The 24,642-nt window shown below is 37.0% G+C and overlaps 1 protein-coding gene across 5 annotated transcripts in view; it reads left to right on the forward strand.

Annotated features, from left to right (window-relative positions):
• The window catches only part of AKAP11 (A-kinase anchoring protein 11), a 52,064-nt gene that overhangs the window by 21,248 nt on the left and 6,174 nt on the right, over window positions 1-24,642 (forward strand). For 4 of the 5 annotated variants that reach the window (XR_015553414.1, XM_087436024.1, XM_014789958.2 and 1 more), the window contains exons 4-11: window positions 1,474-1,521; window positions 2,979-3,113; window positions 4,714-4,978; window positions 5,904-10,407; window positions 14,276-14,431; window positions 19,457-19,540; window positions 20,310-20,356; window positions 23,343-23,503. Coding sequence is in view for 4 of the 5 variants with exons in the window: in XM_087436024.1 (XP_087292150.1) it covers window positions 1,474-1,521; window positions 2,979-3,113; window positions 4,714-4,978; window positions 5,904-10,407; window positions 14,276-14,431; window positions 19,457-19,540; window positions 20,310-20,356; window positions 23,343-23,503 (5,400 nt within the window). In the remaining variant the exon portion in view is untranslated. The remainder of the gene's footprint in view (window positions 1-1,473; window positions 1,522-2,978; window positions 3,114-4,713; window positions 4,979-5,903; window positions 10,408-14,275; window positions 14,432-19,456; window positions 19,541-20,309; window positions 20,357-23,342; window positions 23,504-24,642) is intronic. The other variant, XM_087436025.1, reaches the window with a different exon arrangement.

Genomic DNA, 24,642 nt, shown 5'->3' on the forward strand with positions numbered 1-24,642 from the left:
GATTTTCTATATGATATCATTTAAATATTTCGTATTTTTAGTCACAGTACTCGCTTAGTAGACAGTTTACTATTCTATCTACAAATGGAAAAAATTTATTCCTATGATGTCAAAGACATAAAGGGAATAAAAATTTTAAAAATAATACTTTTTTCAGATTATAAAAGTAGTACATATTCCATGTAGAAAAATGAGAAATACTAAGAGCATAAAAAAAGAAAATGACACTCATTAATCCTATGAATTAGGGAAAAAAAACCCACAGGGGACAAAAGTAGAAAAGAATAAGATCACCTATAATTCCATCAGCTAGAGTTAATCACTGCTTATAGTTTGGTATATTGCCTTCCAGTATTATTTTCCATGCATATGTTTTTAAAAATAAGGTTGAAATTGTGTGCATACTCTATATCATTTTTCTGTAACTTGTCCTTTTTACTTAATAGTGTAACATTTCTTGTGCCATTAGATATTATTTAGAAATTTAATTTATATAAACTTCTGCAGAGTAATCTCTGTATAAGAGCATTGAAGGAAATAAATGATAGTATCACAGAAAGTCAGTGAGGAGTTAGTCTTGGGGGTCTATCCAGGGAAAGCCTCTCTGAGGAGGTGACATTTAAGTTGGAACTTGAAGAATGAGAAGCTAGGCTTCTAAACATCCAAGAAATTGAGATCCAGGTTGAGGGGATACTACTGTGAAGCCCTTAGGCTAGAACATACCAGGCATGTTCTAGACCCAGAAAGGGGGCCCATCTGTATGAATGAAAGTGAGGGAAAGTTGAAGGCACCAGCTAACCCATTCCTTAGGGCCTCAGTTAGGACTTTGCACTAGGAAGCGTGGGAAGGTTTTGACAGGAAGTGATATGATAATTACTGGGACCAGGTGGGAGAGGATTGTAGCAGCGCAGGTGAGAAGTGGTGGCAGGGGGAATGGAGGGGAGTGAATGTGTGTGAGATGTGTTTTGGGAGTAGAATTGATTGAACTTGCTCATGAAGTGGATGTGGGGGAAGTTTAAGAACTGCATTATGGAGCCAAATCTTTGGTGAAAAACATTTGTGATTATCTTTGAAAAAATTAAGCATCCTATCCAAGACAGTCAGCGTTTTAATGTTTTATGTGCTTTTTCCTGTTTCTCAGCTCTGTCAACAATCTAACTGAAACAAGACTTAAAAACTCAAATTAGAGGCCGGCCTGGTGCCGCAGTGGTTAAGTGCTCTCACTCCGCTTTGCCGGCCCGGGGTTCGCGGGTTCAGATCCCGGGTCTGCACCGATGCACTGCTTTTCAAGCTATGCTGTGGTGGCGTCTCATATAAAGTAGAGGAAGATGGGCATGGATGTTAGCCCAGGGCCAATCTTCCTCAGCAAAAAGAGGAGGATTGGCATTGGATGTTAGCTCAGGGCTGATCTTCCTCACACACACACAAAAAAACCCCCTCAAATTAATGAAGCTGTATTTCTTTTTTATTCAGGTCACATTTCTAGGTTTTAATGAAGAAACAGATGCTGCTCGTATACAGGTATGGTTGATTTATTGAACTAGAAAGGACAGTGAAAGATTATGTGGAACAAATTTTGAGATCATTTGCCTTATTAACCCAAAATTTGCACCAAAACTCTTCTGGTATCATTCCTGTTTCAAGTTAAAAGATGACATTTTGAGATCAACGTTTGAGTGTGCTTTGGACATTTTCACTGACTATTCTTATTACGGGAAGCAGTTTTAGGTTAGAAGGCCACCAAAGTCATTTATCTGAGAAGGGTGCAAACCACAGGCTAACTTATTCCCATTCTCTGCATAATGTAGAATGAAAGATTTGTTTTTTTATTTTGATGGTTTTTGTAATCTGACTTTAACAGTCAGATTCTTATCTTTTTAATTGAGATTGAAATTTAAAAGGTAAAAATTGTAAAAAGTAATGATTAACCAAGGCAAAAATTTTAGCCTGTTGATTTAGGCAGGGATTTACAGAGGGACTGATATTTGAGATTAGGATTGGCAAATGCAAGCTTCAGAGTTACACAGTGGTTGAAGCCTGTGCAGATGTGGTAGGTGTACTTTTTTTTTTTTAACCCTGTGCTGCTGCTTGAAAATTTGTGATTGCGTGTTTCCTTTTGTGGCAGTAAAGTGTCCCCTATTAGAAGAGGAAATAACACTGTTCAGTTCTTTATGAATAATGCATATCGGGTGATATTGAATGAAAACTCTGCTGTGTGTCTTGATTGTACCCTTGCCTGAAGGAAATAGTGTAGACAGAAGGCACAGAGAGGACATGCTCCTGAGACCATAAGGCTGAAAAGAGAAGTGTTCCAAAGTATTTCTCTCTTACTCTGCTTCCTTTTTAAGAGTTACTAGTAAAACCATCTTTATAAAGGAAAGTACTCTATAAGTGGTCATAGATGTTAATAATTCTTTAACTGGGTAAAATATTTATGTAAAAAGGGCAAATGAAGCTATTTTCTTTTCCTTTACATCTTCATAAAATTTTTAAAGTCTAATACAATACCTTGGAGAAGAAAGGCAGAAAATAGGCTTGTATTTTATAAATATACAACTTAAGCTCCAAAGAAGTACATTCTCTGGGCAAAAATCCTGTATGAAAAATTCCGTAGTTAAACCTAAGGACTGCCAGTTGATATTTGCAGCTAAAAACTATTAAATGCATAATTGGCGTGGGTGTATGAGATGCCATGAACATTTTTTGTAGCTTGATATCAATACGTTAAAAGGCTACAGAAATAGCAGGTATTAAAATATTTTAGTACATTTTACTTTTGAGTTTTTAAAAAATTGTGGTTGATAAACTGTTATGTTAACATATTTTAACTGCATAATATATAAGTTAACTACATATGTTAACTATTATGAACCGGAAAATTTATTAACCTTATGATTTTGGGATAGGGCCCACATTATAGAAACCTTAACAAAATGTTAATCCACAGTGTTATTTATTGTATTATTGTTTTAAATTAGGATTTAGCTGCAATTTCTTTGGAACTTCCAGATCTTCTGAATTCACTGCACTTCTGTAGTCTAAATGAAAATGAAATTATTTGTATGAAGGATATAAATAAATCAACAGATATAAACAATGGTCCTCTAAATCAGGTAACTTTTATGTATCATTTCTAATGAGTTTTTCAGGGCAAATTTTACAATGACATTGGATTGAGAGTATTAAACTTTTAAGTGCTTGGATGAAGTTTCTTTTTTTTTAATGCTATCTCTGGGAAATATGATTCATGACAAACCTAACTCACAAAGATTTGAAATTACTGGAGGATAAAATAATTTTGGTCATAGCTTTAAATTAGATTTTTCATGTGTGAAGTTCCATAAATGGAATGTGGGTACATATTAATTTTTTTCTGAAACTTCATTGTTTCTGAATTTCTTGAACATCTTCTACCTTCGTATAAGCTGTGGGAATTTTTTGCCCCTTTATGACCAATTTTAAATTTATGTAAATATTGTGTATATGTTTTGGAGAACATACTTTAACTCATTTTCTGGTGTAAAAAATTCATTGTAAAGTGGATATGTAAAGTTTTGTTCTTTATAAACAAAATGTTACCATTTCAGACAGATGGTTAGTTTTATAATCTTCAGCTTTTAATTCTTTATTAAATATTATTTCATTGATAATGCATCAAAGAACAATGCTTTGCTGTTTTACCTCCTAAAAATTAAATTAGTAGGTTGAAAATTTGGATTACTTATTCCAAGTATAAAAGACTACTGAGTTCATTATGAGGTCTGCAGATAAAAATAGAACTGCTTGCCTCATTTCCTTAATTATATTCTTCATTTGTATTTACTTTGTTTTATTGGCTAGGATACAAGAGATAATTAGCTATTATATTTGGTTTCTAGTTTTTTTGAATAAATCATTTGTCAATATTTGCATCTTTTAGATAATATGTGTGGAAAAAATCTGATGACTTGTATTCTTAATCAAAACTATAAACATTATTGTTAATTGTACTAGGGAGGGCCGGCCCCGTGGCTTAGCGGTTAAGTGCATGCGCTCTGATGCTGGCGGCCTGGGTTCGGATCCCAGGCTCGCACCGATGCACCGCTTCTCCGGCCGTGCTGAGGCCGCGTCCCACATACAGCAACTAGAAGGATGTGCAACTATGACATACAACTATCTACTGGGGCTTTGGGGGAAAAATTAAAAAAAAAAAAAAAATTGTACTAGGGAAATGTAGGTAAAAGGAGAGGATGAGTCTTTCATGATAGGAGAGAAGGTGATATTATGCTGAAGCTACAGACAGGAAAATGGAGTGTAAAGATACAAGAGAACTTGGTTCTTGCCCTCAAGCAGTTTACACTATAATTGGTGAGCTAGGTGACTGATTAAATAAGAAAAACCCCAGAGCTGTTCAGTAATACAGGAGAATAAAATTCCCAAAGGAATGGATAGTAAGTTCTGTAACTTTTAAGGAGATAGAATACGTAGGATTTGAATACTCGGATAAGAGAAAGATGGGAGAAAAAGAGATTGGGAAGTGAGAAATGTTGTAGACAAAGAATGAAGAAAATAATTAAACATTATAAAATCAGGGAGCCTTTCAGGATGCGTGCATTTCTTTTTTTTTTTTCTTTTTCTGATATTGTGTTATTTCTAGGCTTCACTTTCAAGTAATATGTTTTGTATGTATAATATGTTTTGAAATTAAAATTATTTTTTATCATCTTTCCCAAGAGTCATCATTCTGGAATGCTTTGTGTCATGAGAGTGTCACCTACATTACCAAGACTCAGAATTGATTTTATCTTTAGTCTCCTAAGTAAATATGCTACTGGTATAAGATACACCCTGGACACGTGCTTGCATCAGAAGCATCAACTTGAGACCACTAATGAAGATGATGACGATACTAACCAGTCCGTGTCTTCCATAGAGGATGACTTTGTCACTGCTTTTGAGCACTTAGACGAAGAAGAGACTTCAAAGCCATATAATGATGGTTTGTTCTTTGCTAGACTTTTTCTTGAAAGAGGGGATTAAAGTTTAAATTCAGGTTTTTGTGTGTGTGTGTGTGTGTGTGTGTGTGTGAGGAAGATCAGCCCTGAGCTAACATCCATGCCAATCCTCCTCTTTTTTTTTGCTGAGGAAGACCGGTCCTGAGCTAACATCTATTGCCGATCCTCCTCCTTTTTTTTTCTCCCTTTTTCTCCCCAAGGCCTCAGTAGATAGTTGTATGTCATAGTTGCACATCCTTCTAGTTGCCATATGTGGGACACCGCCTCAGCATGGCCAGACAAACGGTGTGTCGGTGCGCGCCTGGGATCCGAACCCGGGCCACCAGTAGTGGAGCGCCCGCACTTAACCGCTAAGCCACGGGGCCGGCCCCTTTAAATTCAGTTTTAAAAGCTTTAAGGCAGATTTGTTCAATTGAAATTTATTTTGGAATTTGATCCAAACTAAACATTTTAACCTTTTTTTCTGATTGAGAAATTAATTTTCTTGTGATTTTTAAGTTCATTGTTATCTGGTTTTTAGTTATGCTATTTCTGTTCTTATTTAGGTAGTACTGTTCAAGCGCTGTTTACCTCTTTATCTTAAGTGTTTGGAATATGCCTAGGTTCAAATTTGAGAATAGTTAGCTGGCAGAGTCACCATATTATTGTTTCTAACACATGTGACAGCATGCTAAGCATTCCATAGTCCAAGTATTCCCAGATATGTGGCAAAATGTAATTATTTTAGTAAAACGTGTGTTTGCTTTTAAATGTGGCTTGGGATGAATCTGTTAAACAAAATAGTTTAGAAGACACTCCTATTACAAGTAAATATTTCATGCTTAAACTCTACTTACTCCCATTGATTTAAATTAATTTTTTAAAAATTCTGTTCAAGAATAATTTGATCATGTAATTCTTTTCCTATAGGAATAAACATTACTGCGCTAAGGAGCCAGTGTGATGCAGCGTCCCAGACTATTTCTGGTCACCATTTAGAAACCCATGATTTAAGGATTCTGGTTAGCTCTGCTCCACAGAAGTCATTGGCTAAACCTTCAACTTCCTTTATAAATATTCTGGGACATAAAGACCTACCTTCTGTGAAAACTTCAGTTACAACATCAATTTCTGAGCCTTGGATCCAAAGGAGTTTCTATAGGTCATCTAATGCTGCAGACAAAGGTAGTGATACACAGAAAACGTTTTTGTCTTCTTCTCCTGCCTACTCGTCTGAATCAGAATGCTCAAGTCCAAGTCCTGTTATTTTCTTGGATGAAGAGGGATATCAAAAAAGTTTAAAAGCCAAACTTGAGTTACCTAAAATTCCTATGATGAAAGATGATATAGAGGATTCAGACTCAGAAGTAAGTGAATTTTTTGATAGTTTTGATCAGTTTGATGAACTAGAACAAATTTCAGAGACTTCTTGTCCATTTCTGAAAGATCCTGTCATAGGGAAGCCATCGCAAAAGAAAGGGCACAAACATGAGAAATCTTGTTCTGTAACCACTACTATGAATCCTCAAAAATTCAAGTTTGATCGTCCGGCTCTCCCAGCTAATGTTAGGAAGCCGACTCCTCGTAAACCAGAATCCCCTTACAGTAACCTGTGCGATGCTCCAGATTCTCCTCGCCCAGTGAAGGCATCGGGGGAAGAAAGTGGCTTGTTTAGCCCTATTCGATCCTCTGCTTTTAGTCCTCTTGGAGGCTGTACTCCTGCTGAATGTTTTTGCCAAACAGATATTGGTGGAGAGAGGATTCATGAAAATCATGGTTCTGTTTATTACACCTTTGAAGATTATGCAGATAGCATTTCATGTGAAGTACTGGGCTCGGTTCTTCATACCCGACATACTAATGCAACATCAAACAGTAATAGTATTAAAAAGGGAGAACATAAAACTGTGGCTCTTAAGCATGGAAGCCTTGATCAAAAAAGTAAATCTAAAAATAAATCGTTAATGATTAAAAATAGCATTCAGAAGTTTGCAGCAGATCTTGTGGAAAAAAGTTTTGTCAGCGCATTTAAAGACTTACAGAAAGGAGTCTCTTCATGTACCAATGCATTGTGCCACTTAGCCGTCAAATTAACATCATCCGTTTTTCAGATGGCATTCAATGAACTGAGAAGGCAGCGTGCATTTTCACTGAAAGAACATGCCATTAGTGGTCTGGCTAATTTTTTGGTGAGTGAAGCTTTATCAAATGCTTTAAGAGATTTACAGTATGTAAAGAAGCAGATATTTACAAACACCGTCACTAGGTTTGCTGCAGATCTTGCTGAAGAGCTTGTTTTTGAGGGCATCATGGAAGTATGCCAGTTTTCATGTCCTCCAACACCTGCATCTCCACAGTGTTGGTCATTTGACTATGAAGACAAAGTAGTGAAGTCATATGCAAAAGATTTGTCTGAATCTGTACTACAGGAAGCCTTCATTGAGCTGTCACAAGTTGATGTCACCTTCACAGCAAAGGCAGCAGTTAGTGTTTCCACAGATAACGTAAAGAGTGTGAGTGCAGAAAATATAGTGCCATCAACACAGACCTCCACATTTTCCCCTCCTTGTAACAATCAAACAGTTATGATGACAAAACCAATGCAGGAATATAAAAAGGAGTACACTGTACAGCAGGCCTTGTTTTGTACTTCTGGAATTATTACTTCTATACCAGTGCCCTTGGCAGGAAGTGCCCTTCTCCCATATCATATTTCATCTAATATCTATCAGGCAAAGTCTCATCTGTCGTCTGATAATAGTAATTCAGATAGTGATTCTACCCAAGAACGTGTTACCACAAAAAACAAAGAAGAGGAAGTTGCTTGTCTCAGAAATATTTGTTTACCTTCAGAACACAATCCCAATAACCAGAATGACTTTAAACCAACTAATAATGATATTGAAGTGCAAAGCTCTTCAAAATTAACAAGTGATCCTGTGATGATTAATAATTTTTCTGCAGCAGTGGTGCATATGATAGTAAATGAAACTTTAGAGTCAATGACGTCATTCAAAGTTACAAAAACAGGTGAACACACAGATTATTTAACTAAAGCAGTAAAAGGAAACACCCCTCCTTTTCCCTGTGATCAAGCAACACAGCAACAGAGTGAAGCTAGCAATAAGGACATGTTTGCTGATCGATTATCTAAATCTATTATTAAACAGTCCGTAGATAAAAGCAAATCTGTGATCCCAAATGTAGATAAAAATGTGGTACACAAGGAAGGCTTACCTGTTCCTGGAGAAGAGTCACAGTTGACCCTGGAAAAGTTCCCCAGATGTCTTGATGCTCAGGATCACTTAACTCATGGTTCTCTTTCAGTTGGAAAGGATTATGTTGCAGAATGTAGAGGTTCTACAGCTCATGGATTTTCTTTAGAGACACTACCACCTTGTCCAACTATGGCAGGTCAGAAACCAGATTTGAAGGAAGCTGCTAAGGATAGATCAGTGAAAAAGCATAATTTGAATAATACAGCACTTGAGCCCTTGTCTTTTGGGCAAGAAAACCCTTTTTCCCATTCACATACTTTCTCATCCACAGCGCTTACGTGTGTAGATGGTTTTCACGTGGAAGATAAACAGAAAATCCGAGATGGAAATGTAATACCTGATACTCCTCCATCAACTCCTCTAGTACCATCCCAGGCTGGTTCCAATTGGGATATCAAGAAGTTAACCAAAAAGCTCAAGGGGGAATTAGCAAAGGAATTTGCACCTGCTACACCACCTTCTACACCTCACAACTCATCCATTGGTAGTTTGTCTGAAAATGAACAAAATACTATAGAAAAAGAAGAGTTCATGTTGAAACTCATGCGATCTCTTTCAGAAGAAGTTGAAAGTAGTGAAGGTGAAGAGCATCCAGAAGTGGATGTGAAGCCAGAGCGCTCAGGGAAGAAAGTTCAGTTCGCAGAAGCATTAGCTACACACATCATTTCTCTTGCAACTGAAATGGCAGCCTCCCATTTAGATAATAAAATAATTCAAGAACCCAAGATTAAAAGCCCTTGCTTAAGTGTGCAAAGCCAAAGAGGTGTATCACCTACTTTTTTCAATTGCTCAGATGAAAATTTACAAACATTATGTAATTTTGCAGGTGATGTGGCAGCAGAAGTCATGACAGAAGCTGAGAAGATAGCAAAAGTTAGAAGTTGTACGTTTTTCAGGCAAAAGAAGAACAGTTATCTTGATGGTGACCGAGATTATAGATCAGAAGAGAAGTTGGATACAGAGGCTGTAGCACACCCAAGAGAAGTAGAACCGTTTATTCTTTCATTACCACCAAGTTCTTGTATGTCGGGTCTGACATATAAGTATCCCAGCTGTGAAAGTGTGACAGATGAATATGCGGGTCACGTCATCCAAATACTAAAGCAGGAAGGTGGTAGTAGTGAGTTAATAATGGATCAGTATGCCAATAGACTTGCTTATCGATCTGTTAAATCAGGATTACAAGAAGCAGCTAAGACAGCCGGAATGAAGTGCAACTCAAAAACGTTTCCCGTGCAAAGCTCACAGGTGAAAACCAACAGTGAACTGTTAATGTTCTTGAATAAAGAACACCGCCAAGAAGATAAAAAAAGACCAAGTAAAAGAAGTGGAGGTTACTTTTGTAAAAATCAAACTTGTGAATGGACACGAGATACATATAGAAATGAGTGCTCTGAACTGTATAGTTTTTCAGCCTCTCTTGCTCACAGCATAACAAGAGATGTTAAAAAAGAGCTGACAGCATCTACAGTTGGCTTGCCAAAATCCTTAACAGATTCTTGCCTTTATGAAAAATCTGAATGTGATGAAGATACCGAGTCTTACATTGAGCCAGAATTTCCTAAGTCTCTTCTGCCTTCCTTGCAAAATCACAGATTTTACCACAGTACAGGCAGCGTAAATGGGTATGGTTACGGAGAGAATGTTGTTCAAGCTATAGAACAGTATGCTAAAAAAGTAGTGGATGACACTTTAGAGCTAAGTTTAGGATCCGCAGTTTTCTGTATGTCTGAGACCACAAAAGCAGCAGATAGGATCACATATGCAGAAAAGTTGTCACCTCTTATAAATCAAACTTGCAGATATTGTGACCGTAATGAACTCCACAACTGCACTGGAAATGCGTCTGAACACTTTCTCAGACAGGATTCACACGCTAGTAGTAAGCCAGTTTCTAATTCAAAATTGAGTAACATCTATCAGAAATCTAGAATTTTTCATCTTGATGTCCCTCAAATTCATGTTGATCTTGATAAGAAGACAGTGCTTGCTGAGAAGATAGTTACTGAAGCTATTAAAAAAGCAGAGAGAGAGCTGAGCAATGCCAGTTTGGCAGCTGATAGCGGAATTGGACAAGATGGCATTAGCTTTGCTGAAAGCCTTACCACAGAAATAATGACCTCAGTCACGACCAATGTTGGACCTGTTGTTAGCAGGTAAGTCTCAGATTTCTTGTGGATCTTATGATAAAATAAAAAGTTAAACTCAATCATATATGTCTTAGGTCCTGTTCGGAAGGGTAGGATTATTTTTAACCCTGAATTAATAGAAGCCCACAATAGCTCTTTGAGGGGAGGGATCAACCATTTACGGAGCTGTAAGATGAAGCATAGAGAGGGTGACCACCTTGCCCAAGTTCACAAAGCTGTGAAGTAGGTCAAGTTGAATCAAAGAAACAGCTGGAGAATTTTATGCAGCAAATGTAGCCTATTATTATGTTAATTTACTACTCAGATTAAATTTTTATATAGCATTTTCTTTTTTCTGTTCACAAAGGTAAGTTTTTTTTATAAAGAGCATAATTTAAACAAAGTGCTGTGAGGAAGAAAGCAGGAATTCTCCAAATGCTTCCACCGCTGTCACCAGTCGTCTTGGTAGGCCCACAATCTAAGGGGACAGTTCTTTCTGATAGTCCTACAGTGTCCTGTTCTTCGGCAGCTACGTCTTGTGCTCAGTGATTCTAACACTTGAGTTAAAATTTTCACTTTTGTTTTTTTTGTGAGGAAGATCGGCCCTGAGCTAACATCTGCCAATCCTCCTCTTTTTGCTGAGGAAGACTGGCCCTGGGCTAACATCCGTGCCCATCTTCCTCCACTTTATATGGGACGCCACCACAGCATGGCTTGACAAGCGGTGTGTCGGTGCGCGCCTGGGATCCAAACCTGTGAACCCCGGGCTGCCGCAGCAGAGCATGCGCACTTAACCGCTTGTGCCACTAGCCTGGCCCCTAAAATTTTCACTTTTAACCTTCTTTCTCCCTGGGAAAACATCAGGACCAATTTGTGTTATTAGTTTGTAGGATTTTATTTGTTAGTCCCGCTGGAAAGAGAAAATGCTTCAAGTCAAGGTGGAATTTAATTGAATCACACGATACCCAGATTTTTTAGTAGCTTTTGTCAAAGCCATGACAAGAACTGCCTCTTTTCTTAGCCTTAAAATAAGGGAGATGCAGTTTGGCCAGGATCCTTGAATCCAGTTGTTCCATAGCATCCTCTTGAGCTGAAAGATGCTGTAGGTTTCTGGTGATTTAGGGGAGGTCTGTATTTGCTATGATCAGTCTGCCTCCTTTTTTCTTTTTTTTTTTAAAGATTTTATTTATTTATTTTTTCCCCCCAAAGCCCAGTAGATAGTTGTATGTCATAGCTGCACATTCTTCTAGTTGCTGTATGTGGGACGCGGCCCCAGCATGACCAGAGAAGCGGTGCGTCGGTGCGCAGCCGGGATCCGAACCCGGGCCGCCAGCAGCAGAGCGCACGCACCTAACCACTAAGCCACAGGGCCGGCCCTGCCTCCTTTTTTCTAGACCAGAGTTTGGCAAACTACAACCCATGGGCCAGATCTGGCCCACTGCTTGTTTTTGTATGGTCTGTGAGCTAAGAATGGTTTTTACATTTTTTAAGTGGTTGAAAAAAAATCAAAAGGAGAATACATACTATTTTGTGACATGAAAATCAAATTTCATTGTTCATGAATAAAGTTTTATTGGAACACAGCCATGCTCATTCAGTTATGTGTTGTCTGTGGCTGGTTTTGTGCCCTAATGGCAGAGTTGAGTAGTTGCAACAGAGACTTTATGGCTGGCAATGCCTTAAGTGTTTATTATCTGGCCCTGTATAGAAAAAATTTGCGAACTTTTGTTCTGGACCCATATTTTCTTTGTTCATAACTACATATTAGTTCCTAATATGATGATAGACATATAATAAGTGGTGAATAAGTATACAAACAGATAAGTGGTAGTAAGCTAGGCCTTTCTATAGTTTAAACAACTTTTTTCAAACAAATGTGGCCACAGGCTATTTTACTTGTTCCCTGCCACCCCCCCTTCTACCCTCGACCAACCGCAATCCCTGCCTGATGGGAGGAGACTCGCCTCTAGATAATCCTCTAGATTAGAGTCTCTCTAAGACATCCCTCCTAGGGCCTAGCAAATGCCTCTTTCTGTTGATTCCTCAGTATTTTCACTTTTCCTTTTCAAGTTGGGTCAGTAGAGAGGCCCCTGGAGTTCTTCCTACAAGCCAGTGCTGTTTAATTGCAGCTTTTATCCAGGCTGATAGAATATTTCTTTGTATTTCTTTTCCTCTTTCTCTTTTTTTCTTAGTAATTGTGCTAGGGTTCTGTAAGTGCTGACGATTAAAAGTTGAGTAGTGTGTACAATGTACTGTTTTTTTATTTTCTATTGCTACAGTTAAAATGATTTGTCTTTCAAACTTTAAGAGGGATTCATTCAAATATATTATTTTTAAAGGTATTATTTGGCTTATTTCACTAGTGTCCCTTTGATTCATGAAAATAACCATAAATATTTCACAAAGCTGTAATGTACAGAGGGGTGGCACGTGAGTATCAAATGGGGAATTATATGATAGCACATTTTTGGAAGAGCAAAACTTCTAAACTATATTCTTAGCTATACTTTCTCAGCCAAAATAACCTAGCAGTCATTAAAAACTCTTCTATGGACCCCATCTCATGGGTCATTTCAGCCAAAAACCATTATATTGTGGCACATATCAGGAAAAGTGTTTAAAAAAAAAGAACAAAGTAGTGCTCTATTATGGTTCAAAACTATAGTGTGCCTGTCCCTGGAATACCCAATTCTGGTTGCTATATCTTAAATACAAAATGAGAATAGCCCCAAAGAACAGGGCAGTTCAGGACCTGTTCTAGGCACTGGGAATACAGAATTTAAGTGAAACAGGCAAAAATATGTGTTCTCTTGGAGCTTAGGTTAAGAGTGGAATAAGACAGACAGACAAGTAAAGTAGGTAGTATGTCCCGGGTGATGAGTGCCTTGGAGGAAAACTAAAGGAAGGGAGTTAGTGCTGGGGGTGGCGGTGGGCGGCAGCATGGGGGATGGTTTGCAGTTTTGGACAGGTAGCAGTGGAAGCAACTCTGACAAAGTAACATCTGAGCAAAGAGCCAAAGGTGAAGAGAGAACAAGTCTCGTGGGAATCAGGGAAGAGGGTTCCAGGCAAAGGGGTGGGACTGTGCCTCTCGGGGAAACAGCAGACAGGCTTACGTGGCTCATGTGAGGGAGCCAGGAAGAGAAGGTGGAGGTTGTGAGAGGTTGTCATACCAAACAGTGTATTATAAGGACTTGGACTCTTATACTGATGGGTGAGAAGCTACTAGAACGTTTTGATCAGAAGGCTAACATTTTCCCTCTTTTTATTTAAAAATGCCGCTTAAAACTGCTTTGTTGAGAATAAAATGTAGAGGGGGTAATTACAATAATCCAACAGCGAAAGGGCTTTCTTGTGAAGATGGAATATAAATATAAATGTCTCTTCATTGAAAAAGAAATGAGAAAGGTTGTGATCCATGCTTAAAATCTTGGAGAAATTTGGCTAGTTTGACTGTAGGCTTGATTGACAGTACTATCATTCCTTGGACTACTTTTTTTGTTCTTAAAGCCAGAAGAAGGATTTTTTTTAGTACAAATAAAAGTACTGTCGTACAAAGCAGATGATAAACTTAGGAACTTGTGTTCCTCCATAGTGGTCCCAGTTGCAAACATGAACGGCTTTAAAGAGGATTTAGATAAATGATGCACTGGGATAATAGATTAACATAGTAAGTTAGGGATGTTGGTGGGTACCTCAGTTAACTTTGAAATCAATATGCTGTCCTACAGAGTCTCTTTATTAGCAGACACAAACAAAGGGTTGGATGGACCACTGGTCTGGACTCTGAATATCATTTTCTGTTTTTTTCATTTTTATCTTGAAATGGATAATCTTATAATTTAGAATCTAACACTTTTGGATTGAATCATTTTTCTTTTCCGTTTTTTTTTTTTAGTCCAAAAGAAATAGAAGACTTGCAGTCAACTGAGTCTTTTGGTAGCCAGCAGATGAATCTCAGTATTGGTGATGACAGCACTGGTAGCTGGTCCAGTTTGAGCTCTGAAGATGAGCACCAGGAGGAAAGCAGCAGTTTTCAGCACCTAAGTGAAAGGTAACTAAAATTTTGCATGTGGTTGCAGAATTTGCATTCTGAGTCCTCAGAACTCAGAAATCAGCTATAAATTGACATTGAGGATTATTTTAAAAATCCGAATTTGAAAATCTACCTTAATTTTTGAAATGTGTTTTATTATTCACAATATGTTTCTCACAGTTTTTGACATTTACCAAGTATAGTAATTAATCGAGCTAATTTTCTTTGGATGTGCTAATAGTTGATCTGAAAAATATTGCATACTTTTGATTTTATACTCTAAGCTTTAGCTGGACTTTTCCATGAGTTTTTGAAGAAACAATTTTTATTTCTCACTTTATTTATTTATTTATTTTGGTGAGGAAGATCGGCCCTGAGCTAACATCTGCCAATCCTCCTCTTTTTCCTGAGGAAGACTGGCCCTGGGCTAACATCCGTGCCCATCTTCCTCCACTTTATATGGGATGCCGCCACAGCATGGCTTGCCAAGTGGTGCATTGGTGCGCGCCTGAGATCTGAACCGGCGAACCCCAGGCCGCTGCCGCGGAGCGCGCGCACTTAACCGCTTGCGCCACCGGGCCGGCCCTTATTTCTCACTTTAAAGAGGATAGTTTTTTTTTTCTTTTAGAGATAGGAAAAAGGACAGTTATCTGTAAAAAGCATCAAAATGGCCCTGTAATTTTCTGGATGTTAAAGTAGTATCTTTTTGGGAAGGATTCCTTACTTGTCCTGCTCTTCAGGAACAGAATGACCTAGAGCATTTATACTTGAATGACTGAAAACACATAAACTCATTATAAAAATGTCGTTTTGTACAGCAGAAGGCACCTACTTCATATATAATTTTTCTTAATTTTTTCATAGTCTTTGGAATATTTTATCAATTTCGATATAATTTTCTTATATTCTTAACTCTATAAAGCTATTCCTGACTAACCTGTAAAATTCTATAAAATCTTTATCCACGTTAACTGATAATTGGAAATAATAAATACTGTCCATAGATGAGTGCAGGGAGAGGGAAAGGTTCCCAGCACACAGACTTCCCGTTTCAGGCATATGTGGACAGGACCCTGTGAGGCTTCAGTTGAACAGAGCCATTGGAATTGACTCGCCGGGAGGGGGAGGTAAGAAGACTGTTGGAGGAGAGGATGAGGAGCCATGAGGCATGAGGAAATGGCTTTTCACTTGTTAGAACACATCATCTCAGAGTATTTTGTTTGATGCTTGGATTAACCAATAAGTATTAATGTTTTTATAAAGTATCTATTTTGTCATAGTTTCTTAAAATGAAATGTAAACCACTAATATTTCTTAAAATCTGGATTCAAAAAAGATAGTCTTTACTGGTAGCAGGAAGTGTGGGGGTAACATCGCAAATGATCATTGGGCCTTTTTCCATAACTATCTAGAGTGGAATATTAGCACTTAAATTCTTCTCTTGTCTTTGAGAAACCCAGGCTTCTAGAATTTCTCAGAGGGTTGACATTGTTGCTTAGGAAACCCTGGTGTTGAAATGGGAGAAGTAGGGTTAGAGGCTACTTCAGAAAGACCAAATCAGGCTGAGGCTAAAACAGTTATGTTTAAAGGGGGTAAAAGCATTTGGGTTCATAAAATTAATTCTTTGATTTCAGAACGGGGAAAGCCTGGCTTGATAGCGTTTTGTCAGAAAAACACCTGTGGTTTTAATTGACCAGTCTTTTTTTTTTTTTTTAATACTGTTTTTTTTTTTTTTGAGGAAGATAGCCCTGAGCTAATATCCACACTAATCCTCCTCTTTTTGCTGAGGAAGACCGGCTCTGAGCTAACATCTATTGCCAATCTTCCTCCTTCCCACCCCCCCCAAAGCCCCAGTAGATAGTTGTATGTCATAGTTGCACATCCTTTTAGTTGCTGTATGTGGGACACGGCCTCAGCATGGCCGGAGAAGCAGTGCGTCGGTGCGCACCCGGGATCCGAACCCCGGGCCGCCAGTAGCGGAGTGCACTTAACCGCTAAGCCACTGGGCTGGCCCTGACCACAGTCTTAACAAGAACTATTATGCTATGTGGTGTTAAGTTTCAGGCACAAAGAAAAAGTGGAACTCATCCAGGGTTGGTGGTGTGCTTGTTGAACATACGATTTCCAGGGCCTCACCTCCCATGATTAAGATTCATTAGGTCATTGGAGGGTCCCAAGAATCTGCGTGCTTGGTAAGCAGAAACCACACTTAAGATACGTGGCTTTACGTGTTTCATCTTCTGGTGACGTCTGCTGTTTATTTTCTGGTAAAGAGATCGAAGTAGGAGATAAAAGACTTCAGTGGTTTGGACACACCTTACACTTTCACTCTAGAAAGTTCAGTAGAACGCAACAAGTAAAAAAGAAATAATTTCAAATTTTTACAAACATTTGGGAGGAATGTATAATTACTTGATCAGAAGAGAGCTAGTCTGTGTATGTGAATCTGTTAAGTATTTCAGCAGTTTGTGAATTTTTTTTAATTTTTAATTGTTTTGTGAGGAAGATCAGCCCTGAGCTAACATCCAATGCCAATCCTCCTCTTTTTGCCAAGGAAGACTGGCCCTGAGCTAACATCTGTGCCCATCTTCCTCTACTTTATATGGGACGCCACCACAGCATCGCTTGACAAGCGGTGCATTGGTGTGCGCCCGGGATCCGAACCTGCAAACCCTCAGGGCGCTGAAGCAGAGTGTGCGCACTTAACCGCTACACCACCGGGCTGGCCCCTAGTTTGTGAATTTTTTAAAAGTTATGTAGTAGATTAGGTAAGAGATGGGGCTGGAATTGCAGGATTTTTGAGATAATTTCTATGAGAGGTGTCAGAATTGACAGTAGTCTTCATATGGCTGAAAGCCACAATAAAGAATTTTAGTCCTTGACTGCCACTGGTTTAAGGTACACCTATTCTAGACGTAGGAAGTAGGAAAAGACATAAAAGAAAATGATGGAAGCAGGTCGATGTTCAGGAATGAACTAGGAAGACTATTAAGTGAAGAGATTAAGTTGTTTTATGTTGGGTTAATGCAGGATGATCATGCCTCCTGGTTTACTCAGGGCAGTCCTGGTTTACTTCTGCTGCTCTGGTGTAATTATTGATGGTGACTTTTTTTATTTTCAAAAGTGTCCTGGTTAGATGAGAAATTATATGGTCACTCTAGTTAGAAGTGGCATTTTATAAATCACTGATTTCAAATCTGACCCATTTTTAGGGGCCAAAGAGGAGTGGGGATGAGGTTTTTAGAATTTGAATTTATAGTCTTTACATTTTTTAGCTGTTAATTTCTTTTCATGTTCACTTAATACTTAGGTAATGGATTTTTATTATTTATTTATTTATTATTATAATTTATATATTTTATTTAATTTTATTTTAATTAATAAATATTTTAATTAATAAAAATTAATAATTTATTATTAATTAAAAGGAGGAATCATTATTATTAGTAGGATATGGTTAGAAATTTTAATTTTGTAATCTTTTTCTTTTTTTAGATAATCATTCTCTTAGTAGAAGTAAATGCAGTGTTTGAGATCATTAATTTTCTCTTTCTCTTTGGCTCATAGCTGTCCATCCATTCTGTATTTCTATATTTTCTCATTTTTGGTTTGACGACAGACTACATGGGCAAAACTCTGGTTGTTTTAATGGTTTTATAATAGAGCTATATTTGTTTGAACATATGTTGAAAAAATACTGCTCAGTTTTAACTTTTATTCTCTACTACATTATGGTTTGTGACAGTTTGATGGTGCTAGAGTGAATATGGATATATAAATTATTTGAGATTGCTTGAAAACTATTTAGACCTTTTAAATAATCATCCCCTTTTTTGGTAACCTTGACAACATTTACTGATGCACATAAAATGATTTTATGTTAATTCATTTTTTTAGAACCAAAATTTTGGTTTGTGTAAATATTAATTTTTGTAATTGCCTAGCCTAATATGGAGAAATATAGCTGCTTATCACTGCAAACTAATGTGCTTACTAATTATTTTAATGATTAGAATTTTAAAAAATTGCATGTTTAGCTTTTAATCTGAAAGTTGAACTTAGTTTTGTTTCTGAACACAGTTACTTTTTGTTTTTATTGCTTTGCTGCAGTTTTAGAATGTAGTTGCTTTCTTCTTTTGAGTAGATGGTAGTGTAGGAAGTTATCTGTGTGGCATTAGTAACTGGCCGACCAGACAAGTATAATGCTTGATTAAGCCTTAGTTATTCGTATTCTGAGGAAAATATATGTTATTTGCCACCTGCTGAATTATGCATAATGTATGAAATGAAGGTAATGGACATCATAAGAGTATTTTAAATTCAGAAACATCTTTTCTCCAACTACTTGGAAAAGGTCTCTCTGGGACTATGTTTTGGTGCCCGCCATCCCATCGCCGCCTCCCGCCAAGTCCATCACTGTTTGCACTTTCTAAAGGCCTGTGAGTGTGTTAACCTGTAGATTTTCTTTTTAAAATTTGTTGAGGGCCAGCCCCAGTGGCCTAGTGGTTAAGTTCATCGTGGTCTGATTCTGCACAGACCTACACCACTTGTCAGTGGCCATGCTGTGGCAGTGGCTCACATACAAAAAGAGGAAGAGTGGCAACAGATGTTGGCTCAGGGCAAGTCTTCCTCAGCAAAAAAAACAAAAAAAAATTTATCAAATCTGAAGTGTATTGGCTTTTTACAAATTACATTCTAAGACTTGCCATAGACATTAATTTCACTGTGAAACTTCTTACTTCATGCGTTCATTTGCTGTCCTAAAAGTCATTCTGTTGACTTAATCTGTAAAATAAATATAAACTTAGAGTAATTTTCACAAGCCATTGAGGACAAGTAAGAAAACTCCGAAATCTCCGAAGCTGTCAGGTGCCTTTTATGGTAGCAGTGATGGTGTCTGTTTACCTCCGTGGATGCTCCACTCCGTTGTGGCAGCTTCAGAACATCTGCAGTTATCACTGACAGAAGCTGTTCCAAGGAAAACCAAGGTCGTCTTTGCTGTTCATTTTCTAGTTCAGCTCTGTTCTTTTCTTCCTCTGGCAGTAATGGTAACAGCAGTAGCTGGAGCAGTCTTGGTTTAGAAGGAGATTTGTTTGAGGACAATTTATCCTTTCCAACATCAGACAGGTTGGTCCAGTCCAAAAACTTAAAAACTGATGAGTCTTTCACCACTAATGCATGATGTCATTTTCTTAAAAGAACATGGGTTACAGTGCCAATATATATCAACCTGCTTTTCTCCTATACTTTGACATGATTTTGCTTGATGAATTTACATCTAATGAAAAAATTCAACTATGCTGAGATATGACTGACATCCGATTGCAAATTGTGTTACTTTCATGCATGTGTTGCCCTGCTTGCTACTTTTCATTCTACCAATTATTTCATTAAAAAGAGCTTGCTTCCTACAGGATTTCTGTTGTTTTCTTTGTTTTTTTTGTAAGTAGTTTTATTTCATATATAAGAAAAGTGTAGGAAAAATGTGTTTTGACTGTGTTAAAAAATATGTAAATGGCATCAGCAGAAGCATTAATACTTAATTATTCATGGAATTCTCTGATATTCAGATGCTTTGTTATCTAAAACCAACTTAGAATATTTCATCTTTAAATTATTTTAAACTAAATTTTATTGTGAAATTACTTAGTGCTGTATATATCCTGGTCAGGTAGAACTTCTTGGTTGTTGATAACTTATCCAGGCATCGTTTATAATTCAGATTTTAACATGAAATGGTGTGAGAAGCAAAGCTTCCTTTTTTATTGTCCTTTCTCCCCTTTTTAAATGTCATACATCGTATTGTAACATTCATTCTTTACATTTTAAGAATTGATTTTAATACCATTATTAATTAAAGCTTTTTTTAACTGCTTCTGCTCTTTTATTTGGAAAGTGATGGACCAGATGGTAAAGATGAAGAGCATGAGGATGATGTAGAAGGTAACTGACAATTTGTTTTTCAAAGCATTTGCATGTTTTTTGTATAAGGTTCCCTAGAAGAGTCTTTAATGATTATATTTGTGCATTTTCATCAGTTAGGCTCCGGGTTATTACAAATCAGGTATTTACATTACAAGTCAGGGTATTCTTGAACTAATTTATCCAGTGTTGGGTCCTTTGTTTGTATTATTTGATTGCTAAACTAATGAAGTACTCATCAGTGTAAAGACTGAACTACTTTAAAAGAATTATTCAATTATTTTACAGGGAAATTTAGGATAATCTCTCTGTAATTATCTTTTTCGAAATATAAAATCCTTACTCATAAGATATAATCTATTGTAATTAGGGCATATGTCAATTTTTCTTCCAAACCAGTAACTTCTAGCAATTAGTGTTAGAATTAGTGTTTAATGTCATTCTTACATAAGTCAATAAGTAAAAATAAAAAGATATTTTAAAATCAATTCTTCCCTCTCCTAACTTCAGTCCTATACTCACACATACACGTATTTGAAGAAAATATTCAATTCTTCCTTTAATGAACATAGTTCCAAATATGTAAATATTAGATACCATAGGTCACAGAGTTTTGGACCATAATTTGTAATCCTTAATTCAAATATATTAGAATATCTAAGTGAATCTAGAAGTTTTTCAAGTTGAAGCTGAGTTTTTATTGTATTTAGATGGTTGCTGAATTTTTTCCCAAAAATCTTATTTTTCCTTAATTATAAAAATACCAATAATATCTTCTGTAGAGTGGAACATAAAAATATTATTCTGTTTGAGATATTTGTTTTTGAACAAGTGATTTATTTTTATCATTTCTTTAGAAGTGGGCAAACTGAGAAAATTTCCAAAACAAATTTCTTGAAATGTACTTTATAACACCTGAGTTTCCAATCAGTTCTACAACCAGTTGTACTTTCCTTCTTTAGGGAAGTTATGTACCAATTTTTGAGCTGAAATCCCCAGGCCTAAGATTATTATTATTATTTTCTAGTTCTAATGCCTCTGCTAATTAGACATTCTTCATATAGGGCTTCTAGAATTAAATTTTTCTCATCAGATGTCAAGTAGGGTTAGTGCAGTATATTTAGAGTTGTGGATAGGCTAGGTAATATTTACTTTATTTTTGTTGACTAAAAAGTGTTGACTTTGTCTAGAAAAGTTGTTTACTTTTTCCCAAGTAATAGCTATTGAGCAGAGTTGCTCCAAAGGCTGTACGTGGTATAAACGTGTGTGGTGAGTATTTTCTCCTGTGAACTAGTTACTACTTAACTAACTTTATTGAGGAATGGTTAAGAGAAAAGAAGATACAGGTTAATATAAATATGAAATTCATTTAAAAAAATTTTACTTTTGGCACTAGCCAGGCTGTTCAGGATTTCTTTTGTTAGTAGGTAGAAATCAGGAGATTAATTATATGTAGATATGTCATTACTCGGCTTTTGAGATTATAGTCATTTCTCATTATATAGAAAATTGTAGCCAACTTTCAAATTTGTTAAATTGGAAATTGGTAAATTAGGAGATAGATTGATGTGGATTTATAGAAAGATTCAAAATTATGGAACTCCTAAGGCAACAAACCTCATTTTTTTGTTGTTGTTTGTAGTTGCAGGATGTCATTCCCTTCCCTTTTCACTAGTGTTGAGTAACCTCTCTAAAGAGAGAGGTCACTCTGAGGCCAGGCAACCAGGAGCCCTGAAATGAGCAAGTCAGTAGTACAGAGAAGCCTTGGGGTGACTTAGTGTCCAACCCCTTGACCTCTGCAGGATTTACAGAATGGCCCAGAGACTACGTCTGGTACCATAGTGCACCAGACCCATTTTTTGAGAGTCAGTGGGGGGAGAGGAGGGAAAAGACAAGATGTTTATTTTAAGAGAATAGTGTGGACCAGTTTTTTAAATGAAAAATCAGAGGCCAATACAAATCCTAAAAATTATTAGTAGTGGTCTGGAATGCCCTACAAACTATAAAAAAGAATCAGGGACATTCACCAACAAATTTTCATTCCGGGTACAAATTGGCAGGATGTCTGCCAGCATGCCCTGCTGCTTACCTCTCGTGTGGGAGGGCCTGGGCCTCAGCACTGTTTTGCTTGGCCATCATTAAGCAGGAGTGTTAAACACATGATATTGGTCCACAGATCATTAGTTTTACAGTCAACAGGGATTCACCTTTATGTTGAAAATATAATTTTCATTAAAAAAGAAACTTGTGAGCAACATTTATTTATAATAGGAGTGTACCAGAAAATTCCCATGTCTGGCTTTTGAGATGTAAGTGGTTACATATGAAATTTTTTTTTCTATTTTGTGTAAAGCATGAAGTGATTAAGAGCATGGAGTGACACTGCATGTGTTCGTATCCTGGCTCAGCCACTTCCCTGCTGTAAGACTCTAGATCTCTCTGCCCCAGATCCCTCACCTGTAAAATGGAGATGGTAATAGTTTCTACCTCATAGGGTGGTTGTGAGGATTAAAGGAGTTTGTATATCTAAAGAGCTTAGAACAATACTTAAATGATGTAATATGTGCTATAAAGTGTTTGCTGCTGTTATTTCTTTTAGCTCAGAAAGCTGTCAAAGTCCATTTAATGTATTTATTTGAGGTTTTTGTGTGTTTCATTTATATTTTGATTGTAATCATAGCTTTATGGTTTTATTTTCTCTCTACCTGTGGATCAAATTTTAATGCAAATTATAACATTTATAGTACTTGAATTCAGTGCCTCAAAATAGAGTTTTGCATTTGTGCTGTCAGTAGGTGATGAAAGTTATTCCTTTGTTTTAGCATTATTTTGCCCTTTCAAGGAAATGTTTTAGTTGATGTTATGGTGTGGGTAAGAAAAGATGGATTTTTTTCCTGCATTCATTGGAATCTTAAGAAATGGAAAATGTTTATATATCCTTGGAAACCAGAGTATTGAGAGTTGAATTTATGAGTTTCACTTCGTACTGTTTAAATTTAAATATTAGGTTTGGAGCAAGATGGAAAGACTCTGCTAATTACAAATATTGACATGGAGCCATGCACAGTAGACCCCCAACTAAGGATTATTCTTCAGTGGCTCGTTGCCTCTGAGGCTGAAGTTGCAGAACTTTATTTTCATGACTCTGCAAAGAAGGAGTTTATACGAGTAAGTACCTGCCTGATAGGGTGGGTGTGAGGATACATTTAACAGTATATGATGTTCTGTGTCACATGGTTCATCTAATAAGATGCCCATTGATAGCAGAGTGGGTAAATGCTTAGGCAATAGAACCTGATAGTTGGGTTCAGATATCAGCTCTGCCACTCTGTAGCAGTGTAATCTGGGGCAAGTTCACCAGTCTCAGTTTCCTTATCTGTACTATGGAAATGAGTATAGATTTTACCATACAAAGGTTTGTGAGGATTAAATATAATACTGTAAAAAAGTGCTTAATCTAGTGCCTGGCACATCCTAAGTTCTCAAGGTTAGGTGCCATTAATAAACATTTCATGTGTTCATGTGAAAAGATTGAGTTATTCTTTGTATTTAATTGATTCATAATTGTGCCTAGTAATTAGTGTCTCTCTTTCTCTGTTAATCCAGTTTCATTAGTATGAGAAGCTAGCATAATCCAAAGCCAATAAAAGTTTAAACATCTAATAAGGGACAGTGGACCAATTTGAGTATTTAATAGACTTCTAATAATAAAACATTCAGATTTGGATATTTTTATCCACACACAATAGGATATTTTTATTGAGAAGTTACTGTGTGCCAAGCACCTTGTTAGTCAAGATTTTCAGTTTACAGTCTTAAGGTTTTTGTCCCTGAATTGTCCTTACCAGAACTTTGCTTTAATCTTACAGGGTATAGAATAGTCCAATGAATAACCAATGTAATTCGCTCAACAATAACAAAAAAGCAACAGTTAGGGGCCGGCCCCATGGCATAGCGGTTAAGTGCGCGCGCTCTGCTGCTGGTGGCCGGGGTTTGGATCCTGGGTGTGCGCCAAGACACCGCTTGTCAAGCCATGCTGTGGCGGCATCCCACATAAAGTGGAGGAAGATGGCCACGGATGTTAGCCCAGGGCCAGTCTTCCTCAGCAAAAAGAGGAGGATTGGCATGGATGTTAGATCAGGGCTGATCTTCCTCACAGAAAAAAAAAAAAAGGAACAGTTAGTCTTGATTTGTGGTTCAGAATTTATAAAGATATTGTTGAAAGAAGTACATGAAAAAGATAGTATGTAAAAATAATTTTTTTTGTATTGTTTGTTTTTACTTAGACTTTTTGGATTTTTTCAGTT

The sequence above is a fragment of the Ceratotherium simum genome, chromosome 10, assembly GCF_057802395.1.
Source record: "Ceratotherium simum simum isolate JZ-2026a chromosome 10, ASM5780239v1, whole genome shotgun sequence".
NCBI lineage: Eukaryota > Metazoa > Chordata > Mammalia > Perissodactyla > Rhinocerotidae > Ceratotherium > Ceratotherium simum.